At 42.1% G+C, this 18,723-nt stretch overlaps 1 protein-coding gene across 4 annotated transcripts in view; it reads right to left on the reverse strand.

Annotated features, from left to right (window-relative positions):
• The window catches only part of frmpd1b (FERM and PDZ domain containing 1b), a 122,075-nt gene that overhangs the window by 13,363 nt on the left and 89,989 nt on the right, over positions 1-18,723 (reverse strand). For 3 of the 4 annotated variants that reach the window (XM_061899908.1, XM_061899909.1, XM_061899910.1), the window contains exons 11-15: positions 15,512-15,645; positions 13,225-13,351; positions 12,902-12,994; positions 6,501-6,683; positions 5,993-6,194 (exon numbers count right to left, since the gene is read on the reverse strand). In XM_061899908.1, coding sequence (XP_061755892.1) covers positions 5,993-6,194; positions 6,501-6,683; positions 12,902-12,994; positions 13,225-13,351; positions 15,512-15,645 — 739 coding nt within the window. The remainder of the gene's footprint in view (positions 1-5,992; positions 6,195-6,500; positions 6,684-12,901; positions 12,995-13,224; positions 13,352-15,511; positions 15,646-18,723) is intronic. The other variant, XM_061899911.1, reaches the window with a different exon arrangement.

Raw genomic sequence — 18,723 nt, forward strand, 5'->3', positions numbered from 1 at the left:
TACATGGCCACCGGATCGGACCGGACCCCCTCCACAAAGTAGTGAAGTGAATTATATTTATATAGCGCTTTTCTCTAGTGACTCAAAGCGCTTTACATAGTGAAACCCAATATCTAAGTTACATTTAAACCAGTGTGGGTGGCACTGGGAGCAGGTGGGTAAAGTGTCTTGCCCAAGGACACAACGGCAGTAACTAGGATGGCGGAAGCGGGAATCGAACCTGCAACCCTCAAGATGCTGGCACGGCCACTCTACCAACCGAGCTATGCCGTCCCAAGTACCAATGATTGTCACACACACACACACTAGGTGTGGTGAAATTTGCCCTCTGCATTTGACCCATCACCCTTGATCACCCCCTGGGAGGTGAGGGGAGCAGTGAGCAGCAGCTGTACCGCGCCCGGGAATCATTTTTGGTGATTTAACCCCCAATTCCAACCCTTGATGCTGAATGCCAAGCAGGGAGGTAATGGGTGCCATTTTTATAGTCTTTGGTATGACTCGGCCGGGGTTTGAACTCACAACCTACTGATCTCAGGGCGGACACTCTAACCACTAAGGCACTCAGTAGGTCATACCTGTTTATATCTTACACGGACGTATTTGAGCGACGGACCGAATAGGTTGGAGTGGACACAAAGCGAAGTTGTATGTCTGTGTACCAAAGACTGTTGAGTCAGGAAACACAGCATCTGCAGCTTGTCAATATTTTTATGGATAAATGTTCTTCGTTTGGACGTTTGTTGCTGTATGCCGCGAACGCTAACACATTTTTAATTCTTTGTTTCTCTGATTTGTTTGTCCAGATTTTCTTCGCACTAATAACTTTCTCAGCTCCGGTGGTCGGAGGGCAGGGTTGTGTCGATCTCTGAGCGGCGCTCAAACGAGCCCATAAACCGTCTAATCAAAAGGTATGCTTTTGTTTGTGCGTAAACAAAGCAGGAACAGCAAGATGTAACAATATATTAACTCGTTAATGCTCAAACGGCACACCCCGATTACAAATATCACTTCAACCGGCGACGGAAATGCTCATAACTGGAAAAAGCCGAGAGACAACTCCATCCAACAATCTATATTCTTCCGCTTATCCGTAGTCGGGTCTCGAGGGCAGCAGCCTAAGCAGAGAATCCCAGACTTCACTCTCCCCAGCAACCTAATCCAGCGCATCCCTGGGGGATCCTGAGGTGATACCAGGCCAGCTAGGAGACATTGTGTCGCCACTATGCCCAAAGTTTTCCCCGTAGTCTCATACCGGTCTGACGTGCCCTAACCACCTCCCCAGATTCCCGAACCACCTCATCTGGTTCCTCTCTGGCGGCTTTACTCTTAACTCCTTTCGGATGAAAGAGTGTCTCACCCTATCTGTAAGGGAGAGCCCCGCCACACGACGGAGGAAATTCAGTTCGGCCGCTTGTACCCGTGATCTTGTCCTTTCCGTCATAACCCAAAGCTCATGAGCAGAGGTGAGGATGGGGGTGTGGATCGACCGGTAAATTGAGAGCTTTGCCTTCTGACTTAGCTCCTTATCCATCTCGAAGGACTGATGCAGGGTACGCATTACTGCACACTGCAAAAACTGAAATCTAAGTAAGATTAAATATCTCAAAAAAGGGTATAATTTGCTTATTTTCTGTCTGATAAGAGAATTATTCTTAGTAATCAGATTTTATGTTGAAGCAGTCCTGGGCAAAATAAGTCCCGGGGGCCACATGTGACCCGTTAAGCTTTTCAACACATTCATGCTCATCACTCTTGACAGTCTGTGTACTCTGTCCAGGTCATAGTTCATGCTGCTCGTTTCTTGCCACATAAGTTTTTTTTTTGTTTATTCAAGCCACAGTTTAGTGAGGTTTTTTAGTTCATGTTTTCATGTCCATAATTTACGTTATAGTAATAGTTTTTGTTTTCTTAGTCAAGTTTTGTACCTGTGCAGTGAGCGCCTTCTGTTTTCACATTTTTAATGGATTAATTAAAAGATGTCATCACCTTGACGTCGTGTGCGGTTCAGTCGCTTTGCACCACGGGAAAACAAACCGCATCAAAGTCCACGTCATGACAGAACCCACACCAAACAAGAATGACAAACACATTTCGGGAGAACATCCGCACCGTAACACAACAGAACAAATACCCAGAACCCCTTGCAGCACTAACTCTTCCAGGATCCTACAATATACACCCTTGCTACCCCCCCACCTCAACCTCGTCCCCCTCAACCTCTTCATGCTCTTTCAGGGAGAGCACGTCCCTAATTCCAAGCTGCTGTTTTGAGGCATGTTCAAAAAAATAATGCATTTTGTGACTTCAATAATAAATATGGCAGTGCCATGTTGGCATTTTTTTCCATAACTTGAGTTGATTTGTTTTGGAAAACCTTGTTACATTGTTTAATGCATCCAGCGGGGGCATCACAACAAAATTAGGCATAATAATGTGTTAATTCTACCACTGTATATATCGGCATCGGTTGATATCGGAATATCGGATATATCGGCAAAAAAGCCATTATCGGACATCTCTAGTTTGGATATAATAGTCAGATATACCGTATTTCCTTGATTTGCCACCGGGTATATAGTAAGCGCCTGCCTAGAATTACTGCCTGGTTCAAACTCGTTTCGCAAAATAATTAGCGCATGCTTAGCATTACCGCCGGCTCAGGATTAACGCCGGGTCAAACTCGTTTCGTAAAATATTATTTTCATTAGCGCATGTCTAGAATTTCCGCCGGGTCAAACTCGTTTCGCAAAATAATTAGCATATGCCTAGAATTTCCACCGGGTCAAACTCGTCACGTCACGAGTGACACTTCACCTGTTATCATTTACAAAATGGAGGAGGCTGATTTCAATCATTTCAAATCGCATAAAGGGAAGAAGATTAAGAGCTATTCAGTAGGACTCAAGGTCCAAGCTATTGAATATGATAAAAAGAACAGTAAGCAGCTATGTTTTATTAATATGCCGTAGTTGCGTGTGTCAAATATGAGTCATTAGGGGACGGCGTGGCAAAGTTGGTAGAGTGGCTGTGCCAGCAATCTGAGGGTTACTGGTTCAATCCCCACCTTCTACCAACCTAGTCACGTCAGTTGTGTCCTTGGGCAAGACACTTCACCCTTGCTCCTGATGGGTCCTGGTTAGCTCCTTGCATGGCAGCTCCCGCCATCAGTGTGTGAATGGGCGAATGTGGAAATACTGTCAAAGCGCTTTGGGCTCCTTAAAAAGGGGTAGAAAAGCGCTATACAAGTACAACCCATTTACCATTAAATGAGTCCCGCCTCCTGGTGGTAGAGGGCGCTAGTGATCCTTCTTGCGACTACTCGGCTGCAGAAGAAGTGACAACAAGCAGCAAGAGTGAGCAGCGATCGTTTATTTTTTCCTCTCGCTTGCACTTTTACCATCATCATCAGCCTTTGCCAGTCCACTGCTGGACGAAAGCCTCAGCATGTTTCTGCCATTTGGCGTACTTTTCATGCTGGTTATTAGCCTACACCTTCCACGCTGGAAGGTGTATTTTATATCAGAGATCCTTCTCCTAGACCAGGGGTCGGGAACCTTTTTGGCTGAGAGAGCCAAGAAGCCAAATATTTTAAAATGTATTTACGTAAGAGTCATATAATATATTTTTAACACTGAACACAACTAAAAGTGTACATTTTTAAGTAAGACCAACATTTCTGGAGTATAATAGGTCTCTTATTCTTTGTAATAACGTTGTTATTCTGAAGCTAACTTAGGAGGGGGCGTGGCCTGCCGGTCTGCAGCGAAGCGGGGTGTTGCCAGGACCGGCCTCGAAATCAGCGACAGGTGTGTAAAAGGCCCACCTGGGCCTTGTTGAATAACCCCCAAGAGGCTAGCCCTACACTAACCAATAATAAATAAATTATTTCTTACCCTTAAGGCAACTTCTTGAACAGGTACGGTAGAAAAGGATGGATGCATTCAAATGCATGAGCATTTTCATATTTTTAACGTTATTTTTAACACTGTGATTACAAGTGGAATTATTCATTACTTATTGTGTTAAGCAATGTCAGCTCAGATTTATCCGAGAGCCAGATGCAGTCATCAAAAGATCCACATCTGGCTCTAGAGCCATAGGTTCCCTACCCCTGTCCTAGACTAATTGCCTTACTGGGCTGTTGAACTTAGTCTGTCCTGTTTGTTGTCCGCGACCCATTTACCATGGAGGATTACATATCTAAAATAAAACAGTTTTCTAAACTGGACTTTCAACGGAAGCAGGAGGTAATGAAGGAAGATCTCCATCGAGACAGAGAGACTTTTAAAACTGAAAAAAGCATGACTTCTATGAACAAGTTATCGATGCTTTTAATCAGGAGGAGCTGCGCATGGACTTAATTTATCTGTGAAGGTAAGACCATAATAATGTTTTTGTTTTTTTTATTAAATGTGCTTTTCATGATGGTATCCTTACATCACACTCAAATTCTTAAGCGCAGGCCTAAATTTACAGCATACCTTTGGTAAGCGCCGGAGTGAGAAGAGGTTTTAAATTAATTAGTGCCCCGGTGGCAATTCAGGGAAATCAATCAATCAATCAATGTTTACTTATATAGCCCTAAATCACTAGTGTCTCAAAGGGCTGCACAAACCACAACACAAACCACTACGACATCCTCGGTAGGCCCACATAAGGGCAAGGAAAACTCACACCCAGTGGGGCGTCGGTGACAATGATGACTATGAGAACCTTGGAGAGGACGAAAGCAATGGATGTCGAGCGGGTCTAACATGATACTGTGAAAGTTCAATCCATAATGGATCCAACACAGTCGCGAGAGTCCAGTTCAAAGCGGATCCAACACAGCAGCGAGAGTCCCGTTCACAGCAGAGCCAGCAGAAAACCATCCCAAGCGGAGGCGGATCAGCAGCGCAGAGATGTCCCCAGCCGATACACGGGCGAGCATTACATGGCCACCGGATCGGACCGGACCCCCTCCACAAGGGAGAGTGGGACATAGGAGAAAAAGAAAAGAAACGGCAGATCAACTGGTCTAAAAAGGGAGTCTATTTAAAGGCTAGAGTATACAAATGAGTTTTAAGGTGAGACTTAAATGCTTCTACTGAGGTGGCATCGCGAACTGTTACCGGGAGGGCATTCCAGAGTACTGGAGCCCGAAATGAAAACGCTCTATAGCCCGCAGACTTTTTTTGGGCTTTGGGAATCACTAATAAGCCGGAGTCCTTTGAAGGCAGATTTCTTGCCGGGACATATGGTACAATACAATCGGCAAGATAGGATGGAGCTAGACCGTGTAGTATTTTATACGTAAGTAGTAAAACCTTAAAGTCACATCTTAAGTGCACAGGAAGCCAGTGCAGGTGAGCCAGTACAGGCGTAATGTGATCAAACTTTCTTGTTCTTGTCAAAAGTCTAGCAGCCGCATTTTGTACCAACTGTAATCTTTTAATGCTAGACATGGGGAGACCCGAAAATAATACGTAACAGTAATCGAGGCGAGACGTAACAAACGCATGGATAATGATCTCGGCGTCTTTAGTGGACAGAATAGAGCGAATTTTAGCGATATTACGGAGATGAAAGAAGGCCGTTTTAGTAACGCTTTTAATGTGTGACTCAAAGGAGAGAGTTGGGTCGAAGATAACACCCAGATTCTTTACCGAGTCGCCTTGTTTAAATGTTTGGTTGTCAAATGTTAGAGTTGTATTATTAAAAAGAGGTCGGTGTCGAGCAGGACCGATAATCAGCATTTCCGTTTTTTTGGCGTTGAGTTGCAAAAAGTTAGCGGACATCCATTGTTTAATTTCATTAAGACACGCCTCCAGCTGACTACAATCCGGCGTGTTGGTCAGCTTCAGGGGCATGTAGAGTTGGGTGTCATCAGCATAACAGTGAAATGCGGCAATCAAATGGTTGCTGAAAGGTGAGTGGCGTCTTCAGTCTTGTGAGACATGCATTAAATGGGCGTGGTCATAAAGTGATTATTCAAAGTGTTGTTGCTCACTTGATAGGGTTTCATAGCACACGCCCTCTACCACGGCGAACTTCCCACACACACCTTCTTCAGCTGGAATGCGGTGCACCCTCACTTTGGGGCGCCCCATACGGAAGACACTGAGGCCGGGGTCCACCAGGAGTTTGCAGTAGCCCCCCAGCAGACATGCTAGGTCTTTGGCTGCCAGGGAGTCCATCAGTAAGGCAAACGGCTGAGAGGTGGAGGGCATTGCAGAAGACAGTGTCAAGCGGAAGTGATTTCAGCCAGAAGGGTAAGGGAGAAAGAGGCAATGGAGTGGGACAAAGGAGGGAGAGAGAGTCACATTTGAGTCCAGTGAATTCGCACACACACACGCACACACACACACACACCCTTGGGCTACTTGGCTGTCACAGGAGCCATGCTTGACCTATATTTACTCCAGCATCAATCCTGTAAATCTGTGTCAGCGTATGAGTGCCTCCATTTTTATGAATAATAGAGCCTGGTATCTCAGGGTCCGTGTGCACACGCCTACCTTCATGTCGTGCAGCGAGATGCGCAGGAGACTGACTTTGTCCGACTCGGAGAGCAACTCCACCCGGCTGATGCTGCTGAACTCCACCAAGGTGGAGATGACGTTGAGTTTGTGGTTGATGACCTGACTCATCCCGTACTTGGCTCCCACTAACAGGCTGACCAACACCTCCCTCTCCTGAAGCTGCGGGGCGATGAGAGATGAAAACATGTTCGTAGGTTTAAAAACAGAGCTGACATCATTCTCACCATTTACCCAATCCCATAAGGCAGTGGTTCTCAACCTTTTTCCAGTGATGTGTGAACATTTTTTTAATTCAAGTACCCTCTAATCAGAGCAAAGCATTTTTGGTTGAAAAAAAGAGATATAGAAGTAAAATACAGCACTATGTGAAGTGAATTTTATTTATATAGCGCTTTTTCTCTAGTGACTCAAAGCGCTTTACATAGTGAACCCCAATATCTAAGTTACATTTAAACCAGTGTGGGTGGCACTGGGAGCAGGTGGGTAAAGTGTCTTGCCCAAGGACACAACGGCAGTGACTAGGATGGCGGAAGCAGGGATCGAACCTGCAACCCTCAAGTTGCTGGCACGGCCGCTCTACCAACCGAGCTATGCCGCCCCTAAACCGTCATCAGTTTCTGATTTATTCATATGTATAACAGTGCAAAATATTGCTCATTTGTAGTAGTCTTTCTTGAACTATTTGGAAAAAAAGATGTAAAAATAAGTAAAAACTTGTTGAAAAATAAACAAGGGATTCAATTATGAATAAAGATTTCTACACATAGAAGTGATCATCAACTTAAAGTGCCCTCTTTGGGGATTGTAATAGAGATCGGGGCGGCATAGCTCGGTTGGTAGAGCGGCCGGGCCAGCAACTTGAGTGTTGCAGGTTCGATTCCCGCTTCCGTCATCCTAGTCACTGCCGTTGTGTCCTTGGGCAAGACACTTTACCCGCCTACTCCCAGTGCCACCCACACTGGTTTAAATGTAACTTAGATATTGGGTTTCACTATGTAAAGCGCTTTGAGTCACTCGAGAAAAGCGCTATATAAATATAATTCACAATTCACAGATCCATCTGGATTCATCAACTTCATTCGAAACATTTCTTCACAAAAAGAAGAATATTTATGGAACATGTCCACAAAAAAATCTAGCTGTCAACACTGAATATTGCATTGTTGCATTTTTCTCTTCACAGTTTATGAACTTACCCACTGTGAACATTTTTTTTAACTCAAGTACCCCCTAATCAGAGCAAAGCATTTTTGGTTGAAAAAAAGAGATAAAGAAGTAAAATACAGCACTATGTCATCAGTTGCTGATGTATTTAATTGTATAACAGTGCAAAATATTGCTCATTTGTAGTGGTCTTACTTGAACTATTTGGAAAAAAAGATGTAAAAATAAGTAAAAACTTGTTGAAAAATAAACAAGTGATTCAATTAGAAATAAAGATTTCTACACATAGAAGTAATCATCAACTTAAAGTGCCCTCTTTGGGGATTGTAATAGAGATCCATCTGGATTCATCAACTTCATTCTAAACATTTCTTCACAAAAAGAAGAATATTTATGGAACATGTCCACAAAAAATTTAGCTGTCAACAGTGAATATTGCATTGTTGCATTTCTCTTCACAGTTTATGAACTTACACGCATATTTTGTCGAAGTGTTATTCCATAAATATATTTATAAAGGATTTTTGAATTGTTGCTATTTTTAGAATATTTAAAAAAAATCTCACGTACCCCTTGGCATACCTTCAAGTACCCCCAGGGGTACGCGTACCCCCATTTGAGAACCACTGCCCTATGGCAGTGGTCCCCAACCACCGGGGCGCAGAAGAATTTTTTATTAAAAAAAAATAAATGTTTTTTTCATTTTTTTTTTTATTTAAATCAACATAAAAAACACAATATATACTTACAAATAGTGCACCAACCACAAAAAACCCCCCTTTTCATGACAAAAACGTCCCTTTTTCATGACAAAGAAGAAAAGAAAAAAAAGAAAAAAAAAGGACACCCCCCTCCCGGGCCGCGGGACAAATTATTAAGTGCGGATACAAAAAGGTTGGGGACCACTGCCATAAGGTACAAAACAATAACAGTATAAAACTTGGTGCTTTAAGATATTCAATTCTCAATTTTGTTTGGTACATCTGATGTGGGATCTGATTTTTGTGGCTTGTGCAGCCCTTTGGGACACTTGTGATTTAGGGCTATATAAGTAAGCATTGATTGATGTAGCTAAACAACAGTATAAATATTTATAAATGGTTGGCTAGTGGGGCTTCAGAGGGGTTAGTGCGTCTGCCTCACAATACGAAGTTCCTGCAGTCCTGGGCTCAAATCCAGGCTCGGGATCTTTCTGTGTGGAGTTTGCATGTTCTCCCCGTGAATGCGTGGGTTCCCTCCGGGTACTCCGGCTTCCTCCCACCTCCAAAGACATGCACCTGGGGATAGGTTGATTGGCAACACTAAATGGTCCCTAGAGTGTGAATGTTGTCTGTCTATCTGTGTTGGCCCTGCGATGAGGTGGCGACTTGTCCAGGGTGTACCCTGCCTTCCGCCCGATTGTAGCTGAGATAGGCACCAGCTCCCCCCACCACCCCAAAGGGAATAAGCGGTAGAAAATGGATGGATAGATTTTCAAAATGTGTTTGTTCTATTTTTTGGCAAAATTAAGACAAAGAAAACAAATCAAAAGTTGTCTTTATTTTCTAGTTTAATGCCATTATTTTATTAGTGTGCACAGATTTTCCTCCATGCGGCCCCTGAGCTTTTTTTGTTCGACTGATTGAAACTTTTATTAGCAGATTGCGCAGTAAAGTACATATTCCGTACAATTGACCACTAAATGGTAACACCCCAATACGTTTTTCAACTCGTTTAAGTCGGGGTCTGTTGTGATCCGGTTTCCGGATCACACATCTCTAGTTTAAGTACCTTTTGTATTTTCCTATTATGCACCTGGGGATAGGTTGATTGGCAACACTAAATTGGCCCTAGTGTGTGAATGTTGTCTGTCTCTCTGTGTTGGCCCTGCGATGAGGTGGCGACTTGTCCAGGGTGTACCCCGCCTTCCGCCCGATTGTAGCTGAGATAGGCGCCAGCGCCCCCCGCCACTCCAAAAAGGGAATAAGCGGTAGGAAATGGATGGATGTTTTGATCATGTTTTGGACGCTACTGATCTCTTAACTATGTATTTCCTTGTTTACATTTGTCACCATGGCTACCTAATTATACCACCGGCACGCACTCCGGTCACACACCTGTTTGTAATTATATTCTTTGTATTTAAGCCCACCTACTACCTTGGTTCTGCCTGGCCAGTTTGTTTGCTTCCTGCAACAGTTACGTGAGTTTTGCCTATTTTGTATTCCCTGTGCTAAGTGTAGCTTGCCTCTGAACTCTGCCTTTTGCTTGTATTAGCATTTAGCTTTCTGTGCTAAGGCCCGCCTTTGATTTGCTCTTTTGTACAAGTGTTGAGTTGAGTTTGAGTTTATTTGGAACATGCAAGCATACAACATGATACGTCACAATTTCCAGTTTCTCTTTTCAACATGTTGGAAAAGGAGTAGGAAGAAGCAGAGCTTATTTAATCCTACCCCTTTTCTTTACATAACAGTTGCTAAAACTTTTGTTCACTTCCTGTTCTCAATGTATACTCCATAAGTAATAAGTAATCACAATACAAATAAATAAATAAATAATTGGTGAAGTAAGTTTTATTTCATACGATGAGATAAGTCAGATTATTTTGAGAATGAATGAAAATCAGAATGTTTATCATGGTTCTTCATTTTTGTACTTTGTAAACACTTTAAGTTTGATTAGTTTTTTGACGTGGATCATATTAGTACATCGTTCGATTGCTTTGCTTAATCCATTCCATAATTTAATTCCACATACTGATATACTGAAGGTCTTAAGTGTTGTACGTGCATACAAATGTTTTAAATTACATTTTTCTCTAAGATTATATTTCTCTTCTTTTGTTGAGAAGAATTGTTGTATATTCTTGGGAAGCAGGTTATAGTTTGCTTTGTGTACAATCTTAGCTGTTTGCAATTCCACTATGTCGTGGAATTTCAGTATCTTTGATTCAATAAACTGCGATGAGGTGGCGACTTGTCCAGGGTGTACCCTGCCTTCCGCCCGATTGTAGCTGAGATAGGCGCCAGCGCCCCCCGCGACCCCGAAAGGGAATAAGCGGTAGAAAATGGATGGATGGATGATTCAATAAATAAAGGGTTTGTATGTTCTCTATGCCCAACATTATGTATTATTCTAACTGATCTTTTTTGTAACACTGTTAGTGAATGAAGTGTTCTTTTGTAATTATTTCCCCATATTTCTACACAGTAACTCAGATATGGTAACACTAGTGAGCAGTAGAGAATATAAAGTGATTTTTGGTCTGGAACATATTTGGCTTTATTCATTATTGATGTATTTCTTGCAACTTTATGTTGTATATTTTTTACATGAGATTTCCAGTTCAATCTATCATCAATCATTATACCTAGAAATTTGGTTTCATTTACTCTTTCAATTTCTATTCCGTCTATTTGTATTTGACTTTCTTTTCTACTGTTACCAAATAGCCTTATTTTAGTTTTACTGAGATTCAATGATAGTCTGTTTTTGTCAAACGATTTTTTTTAAATTTGTTCATTTCTTCTGTTATTATTTGTATTATCCACTGTGTGTTCTCTCCTGAACAAAACGCTGTTGTCTATCCATCCATTTTCTACCGATTATTCCCTTTCGGGGTCGCTGGCGTCTATCTCAGCTACAATCGGGCGGAAGGCAGGGTACACCCTGGACAAGTCGCCACCTCATCGCAGGGCCAACACAGATAGACAGACAACATTCACACACTAGGGACCATTTAGTGTTGCCAATCAACCTATCCCCAGGTGCATGTCTTTGGAAGTGGGAGGAAGCCGGAGTACCCGGAGGGAACCCACGCATTCACGGGGAGAACATGCAAACTCCACACAGAAAGATCCCGAGCCTGGATTGGAACCCAGGACTGCAGGAACTCCGTATTGTGAGGCAGACGCACTAACCCCTCTGCCACCGTGAAGCCCAAAACGCTGTTGTATCATCCGCAAATAATACTAACTTTAAATCTCTTGTAACTTTACAAATGTCATTTATATAGAGATTAGTGTTCTTACCTTCACTTCTGCCTGCTGTGATCCTGTGAACCGAGGGTGAGACTGCACGCGCATCCACGATGCCGAACTTATGTAACAGCGGTCCACGTTAATCAATTCATGGTACAAATATATACTATCAGCATAATACAGTCATCACACAGCTTAATCATCATAGTATACACATTCAATCAATCAATCAATGTTAACTATATAGCCCTAAATCACTAGTGTCTCAAAGGGCTGCACAAACCACAACACAAACCACTACGACATCCTCGGTAGGCCCACATAAGGGCGAGGAAAACTCACACCCAGTGGGACGTCGGTGACAATGATGACTATGAGAAACCTTGGAGAGGAGGAAAGCAATGGATGTCGAGCGGGTCTAACATGATACTGTGAAAGTTCAATCCATAATGGATCCAACACAGTCGCGAGAGTCCAGTCCAAAGCGGATTCAACACAGCAGCGAGAGTCCCGTTCACAGCAAAGCCAGCAGGAAACCATCCCAAGCGGAGGCGCTGCTGATCCGCCTAATTCAATATACATTGAATTATTTACATTATTTAGTGTGATGTGGAGGGAGGAGGGGGTAAAATTAGTTTGTTATAAAGTGTTACTGAGTATTTACCCAATATTAAAATGAGAGTAAAGCTGTAGTAACGACAATCTACTAAATGATGTGAACACATCCATCTATCCATTTTCTACCGCTTGTCCCTTTTGGGGTGGCAGGGGGGTGCTGGAGCCTATCTCAGCTGCATTCGGGCAAAAAGCACCTCATCACAGGGCCAACACATGTAGACGGACAACATTCACACACTAGGGACCATTTAGTGTTGCCAATCAAAATATCCCCAGGTGCATGTCTTTGGAGGTGGCATAGCTCGGTTGGTAGAGTTGCCGTGCCAGCAACTTGAGGGTTGCAGGTTCGATTCCCGCTTCCGCCATCCTAGTCACTGCCGTTGTGTCCTTGGGCAAGACACTTTACCCACCTGCTCCCAGTGCCGCCCACACTGGTTTGAATGTAACTTAGATATTGGGTTTCACTATGTAAAGCGCTTTGAGTCACTAGAGAAAAGCTCTATATAATTCACAATTCACAGGAAGCCCGAAGTACACGTAGGGAACCCACGCAGTGACACATATAATACAGATATAAGACTGAATTTTACTAAAAGAGCTATTTGCTTTCGATACATCCTCCATGCAGACTCTTACCATCATCGTGGCCGAGTAGGATCTCCCCCCATATGAAATGAGCTCCCCCAGCTGAGTGAGGTACGCCAGCCGAGCCTGGGAAGCCGATATTACCTGAACAAAAAAGGCACAGGTAAGGAATGGGAGGAAGGAAGAGCACAAACCATCACTCGCTCCACAGAACCCTCATTTACTCTGCCGTGCACTCAAGCTCTTGCTCCATATATCACTTTAAAACCCACAGGAGGATTAGCTCTTAGGCCAGCCTACAACCACAACTGCACTCTTTTTATTAGCCGCCATTTTACGCTGGCCCGTCTCACTCCTCTAAAAGCTTCTTGTACCTTCTGCCGGGGCTCAAGCAAGGACTGGATCTTTTTGAGGTGGTAGCTGATGGCCTTCCGCAGGTCCTTCTCCCTCATATTACTCAACAGCGTCGGAGAAATGAAGCTGTCCAGGCCAAACTCTTTCCTGTCACCGCCACGCACACACAGAGATAATGATAATCACACTGATACATATCAGTAAGATATAAAATACATACTTTACCGATTCTTTAACTAACAGTAAAATAACAAACAAACTGATATTATCTTTGAAACTGTTTATTTTTTTCTATATAGATTTGTATTGGATTTCATTAAAGAAGTAAAGTTAAAGTACCAATGATTGTCACACACACACTAGGTGTGGCAAAATTATTCTCTGCATTTGACCCATCACCCTTGAGCAGTGAGCAGCAGCGGTGGCCGCGCCCGGGAATAATTTTTGGTGATTTAACCCCCAATTCCAACCCTTGATGCTGAGTGCCAAGCAGGGAGGTAATGGGTCCCATTTTTATAGTCTTTGGTATGACTCGGCCGGGGTTTGAACTCACGACCTACGGAACTCAGGGCGGACACTCTAACCCAGGGGTCCCCAAACTTTTTGACTTGGGGGACGCATTGTGTTAAAAATATACAGCTGGGCTGTATACATATACATACATATATATATATACATATGCATATGTATATATACATCAACATACATATATATATACATATATATACATACATATATATACATATACATATATACATATACATATATATAAACATATACATATACATATATATACATACACATATATATACGTATATATAAACATATACATACATATATACATATATATACATATATGTACATATACATGCATATATACATATATATAAACATATACATATACATATATGTACACATACATATACATATATATACATACACATATATATATACATATATATAAACATATACATACATATATATACATATATGTACATATACATACATATATACATATATATATACACACATACATATATCCATCCATCCATCCATCCATTTTCTACCGCTTATTCCCTTTCGGGGTCGCGGGGGGCGCTGGCGCCTATCTCAGCTACAATCGGGCGGAAGGCAGGGTACACCCTGGACAAGTCGCCACCTCATCGCAGGGCCAACACAGATAGACAGACAACATTCACACTCACATTCACACACTAGGGACCATTTAATGTTGCCAATCAACCTATCCCCAGTTGCATGTCTTTCACACACATATATATACATATAAACATATATATATATATATATATATATATATATATATATACATATATGTATACATATATATATATACATATATATACATATACATATATATATACATACATATACATATATATACATATACATATATATATACATACATATACATATACATATATACATATATATATACATACATATACATATACATATATACATATATATATATATATATATATATATATATATATATATATATATATATATATATATATATATATATATATACACACACACGTTAGGTCAGGAAATAACACAGAGGCTATTTCATCCCTGTTTCGCAGGTTTCCCTGCTCTTCAGGGGATTTTATAATAACATAGGCTCCAGCAACCCCCACGACCCCGAAAGGGATAAGCGGTAGAAAATAGATGCATATATAATAAAATCCTCTGAAGAGCAGGGTAACCTGCGAAACAGGGGATTTTATAAAAAAATATATAATAAAATCCCCTGAAAAGCAGGGGAACCTGCAAAACAGGCTTGTAGGGATGAAATAGCCTCTGTGTTTTTTTCCTGACCTAACATATATTCCGTTCTACCCCGGTATTGAGCAATGTATAACGGATAAACCACAGTAACCTCGTTTGTATATATATATATATATATATATATATATATATATATATATATATAATGCTTTTTTAAACAATATGATTTTCCTGGGTGGCTAGGAGACACCGAGAGTAACAAGCAGTATAAAATGGATTAGAAAGGACAGATTTAAAAACATTTAAATACAAAAATAAAATTCAAATTCAAATATTTTAACTTGGGACTTCCTGCGGGCCGGATTTTGGACCCTGGCGGGTCGTAGTTTGGGGACCCCTGCTCTAAGCACTAGGCCACTGAGTAGGTGAAATGTGCATTGGCGTTTAAATGGAGCTACCACGGGAAGGTTTACAAATGAAAAAAACTAAACATAACATGTTGTTGCACAACATTACCACTAGGTGACTGAGCACACACACACACACACGACTCACGTAATGGCTTTAATGGAGGTCCTGGTCAGTCCGCAGCTATCCAGTCTCTCGTGCATGTGCAGGGCAGCGAGACGGAGTGCTGTGTTGCACTTCATCTCAACAGCAAAGCGCTCCTGTAGTACGTCGCCAACACTCTGGAAGCACATGGAATGTGTACTGAACGCATGCAATGTAAAGTACCAAAACCCAAATACCAGTGAAGTTTGCACGTTGTGTAAAATCGTAAATAAAGACAGGATACAATGATTTAAAAATCCTTTTCAACTTCCATCCATCTGTCTGATTCCGCTTATCCGAGGTCGGGTGGCGGGGGCAGCAGCCTAAGCAGGGATGTGCCCTGCCTTCGGCCTTTTGCCCAGCTCACATCGCACCCAACCTCTATGGCCCCTTCCATGAGTGGTGAGCCCATTGGAGGGGGGACCCAAGGTTCCTCTTCAGGCTGTCCCCCGGCCACCAGGCGCGCGCCATCGTGCCCCAACTCCGGGCCGGGCTCCAGAGGGGGGCCCCGGTGACCCGCGTCCGGGCGAGGTAAATCAGAATCTCGTTTTTTTGTAAATCCATAGAAGTCTTTGAGCTGCTCTTTGTCCGATATCCCTCACCTAGGACCTGTTTGTCTTGGGAGACCCTACCAGGGGGCACGGAAGCCCCCGAACAACATAGCTCCTAAGATAATTGGGACACGCAAACTCCTCTGCGGCGATAAGGTGGCAGCCCCGAGAGGAGCCTTTTTCAACCTTTCAGCCTTTTCAACTTACAGCATGTTCAATTGAATAGACTGCAAAGACAAGATATTTAATGTTCCAATTGAGAAACTTAATTTTTGTTTCAAATAATCATTAATTTACGATTCAATGCCATCAACACATTGCAAAAAAGTTGGCACACGGGCATTTTTCCCACTGTGTTACATGGCCTTTCCTTTTAACACACATTTGGGAATGGAGGAGAGCAATTTTTGAAGCTTTTCAGCTGGAATTCTTTCCCATTCTTGCTTGATGTACAGCTTAAGTTGTTCAACAGTCCGGGGTCTCCGTTGTGGTATTTTAGGCTTCATATTTTCAATGGGAGACAGGTCTGGACTACAGGCAGGCCCGTCTAGTACCCGCAGACTTTTACTATGAAGCCACGCTGTTGTAAAACGTGGCTTGGCATTGTCTTGCTGAAATAAGCAGGGGCGTCCATTATAACGTTGCTTGGATGGCAACATATGTTGCTCAAAAAACTGTATGTACCTTTCAGCATTAATGGTGCCTTCACAGATGTGCAAGTTACCCATGCCTTGAGCACTAATACGCACCCATACCATCACAGATGCTGGCTTTTGAACTTTGCGCCTACAACAATCCAGATGGTTGTTTTCCTCTTTGTTACAGAGGACACGACTTCCACAGTTTCCAAAAACAATTTGAAATGTTGACTCGTCAGACCGCAGAACACTTTTCCACTTTCCATCTTAGATGAGCTCGGGCCAAGCGAAGCAGGCGGCGTTCTGGGTGTTGTTGATAAATGGCTTTGCATAGTAAAGTTTAGACTTGCAGTTACAGATGTAGCGACGAACTGTAGTTACTGACAGTGGTTTTCTAAAGTGTTCCTGAGCCCGTGTGGTGATATCCTTTAAACACTGATTTTGCTTTTTGATTGTTGGTTTTCAGCCTTGTTGCTTACGTGCAGTGATTTATCCAGATTCTCTGAACCTTTTGATGATATTATGGACCGTAGATGGTGAAATGCTTAAGTTCCTTGCAATAGCTGGTTGAGAAATGTTGTTCTTAAACAATTTGCTCACGCATTTGTTCACAAAGTGGTGACTCTCGCCCCATCCTTGTTTGAAAATGAGCTAATATTTGCAAAATATAACAAAGTTTTCCAGTTCGAACGTTAAGTATGTTGTCTTTGCAGTCTATTCAATTGAATATAGCTTGACAAGTATGAGCAAATCATTGTATTCTGTTTTTATTTACCATTCACACAACGTGCCAACTTCACCAGGTTTTGTATGTGCGTCTTTGTCATAGTTTAATTTTAAAACTACACAAGACAAGCGCATCCTTGTGCATAAAAATAACATTTGGACACCCGGCCCATCGTTGAGATGGCAAAAGCAAACGCAACAAGAGGTAAAGACCCAGCAATAAATCTGCATGACACAAGTGGTTTTCCCAATGGAATATTGTGTCCTAAAAATAAACAATCCACAACTTTGAGGCATGTCAACACAGGTTGAAATTAGTCTTGACTTGACCGGAAACAACACACACATTACAGTAAACGCTCTCTATGACCAATGGCATGGGTCAATTGGAGATGATGTTCCTGTAAAATACACCACAAATGTACTGGTGCACATCATTATTCATTCAATGGATCCCTAAGGGGGTTAGACTACTTCCCACGCTCCCTCCTGATTCTTCATTTTCCATTTTAGACAATCAAAAAGGTCCAAAAATATTATAAATCTATAATCAAGGGGAAAAAAACGCATACTACTAAATAATTTGTATTATTATTTTGCGTATATAAGGGCTGCAAAACAGTACCTATAAGCAGACATATAATCTGGCATTTTGTTTTGCAATATTTTGCAAAACTAACTTTTCTTACCTTTTGGCACCTGCTGACATAAACAGAAATAAAATTGACTTACCTATGTGTATTTGGGATCTGCATAAGTCCTAAAAATGTGCGCGCTTCCGCCATTGTAGTCCGTGTTGACGCCGTAGTCATAAGCTTTTTCTTTTTCTCTACCTTCTTATGTGGCATTCATCTTCCGCTGTTGCCATTTCTAATATAAAGCAGTGTAAAGTCCTTACTTATATTTGCCATTAGAATAGCTATTACAGCGCTAAAAACTGTAAAGATTTACATAATTCACCCACGGAATTTTGGATTATTAGAGGGTTCCGGTCGGACGGATTTTCAGGGGCCACATTTCCGGCGTTGTTGTTGCACTAATGAGCCACGGATGAGAAAATGCTGCTCCATTATTGATTGAAGTAAAGTCTGAATGTCATTAAAACAGTTAGCTCCATCTTTTGACACTTCTTCCACTCCCGTCCTTGCACGCTACAATGCGGGGAGAAGACGCTGTCGAAAGTAAACAATGTAAGACTGCCCACAAAACGGAAGAGACGCTCAGGGAACTACTTAAAAATGGTCTGTAAAACATCATCTTTCACCAAAGAACCACCATCCCGTTATGTGGACCACAAGAC

This window comes from Nerophis ophidion, linkage group LG05 (genome assembly GCF_033978795.1).
Source record: "Nerophis ophidion isolate RoL-2023_Sa linkage group LG05, RoL_Noph_v1.0, whole genome shotgun sequence".
NCBI classification, from domain to species: Eukaryota; Metazoa; Chordata; class Actinopteri; order Syngnathiformes; family Syngnathidae; genus Nerophis; species Nerophis ophidion.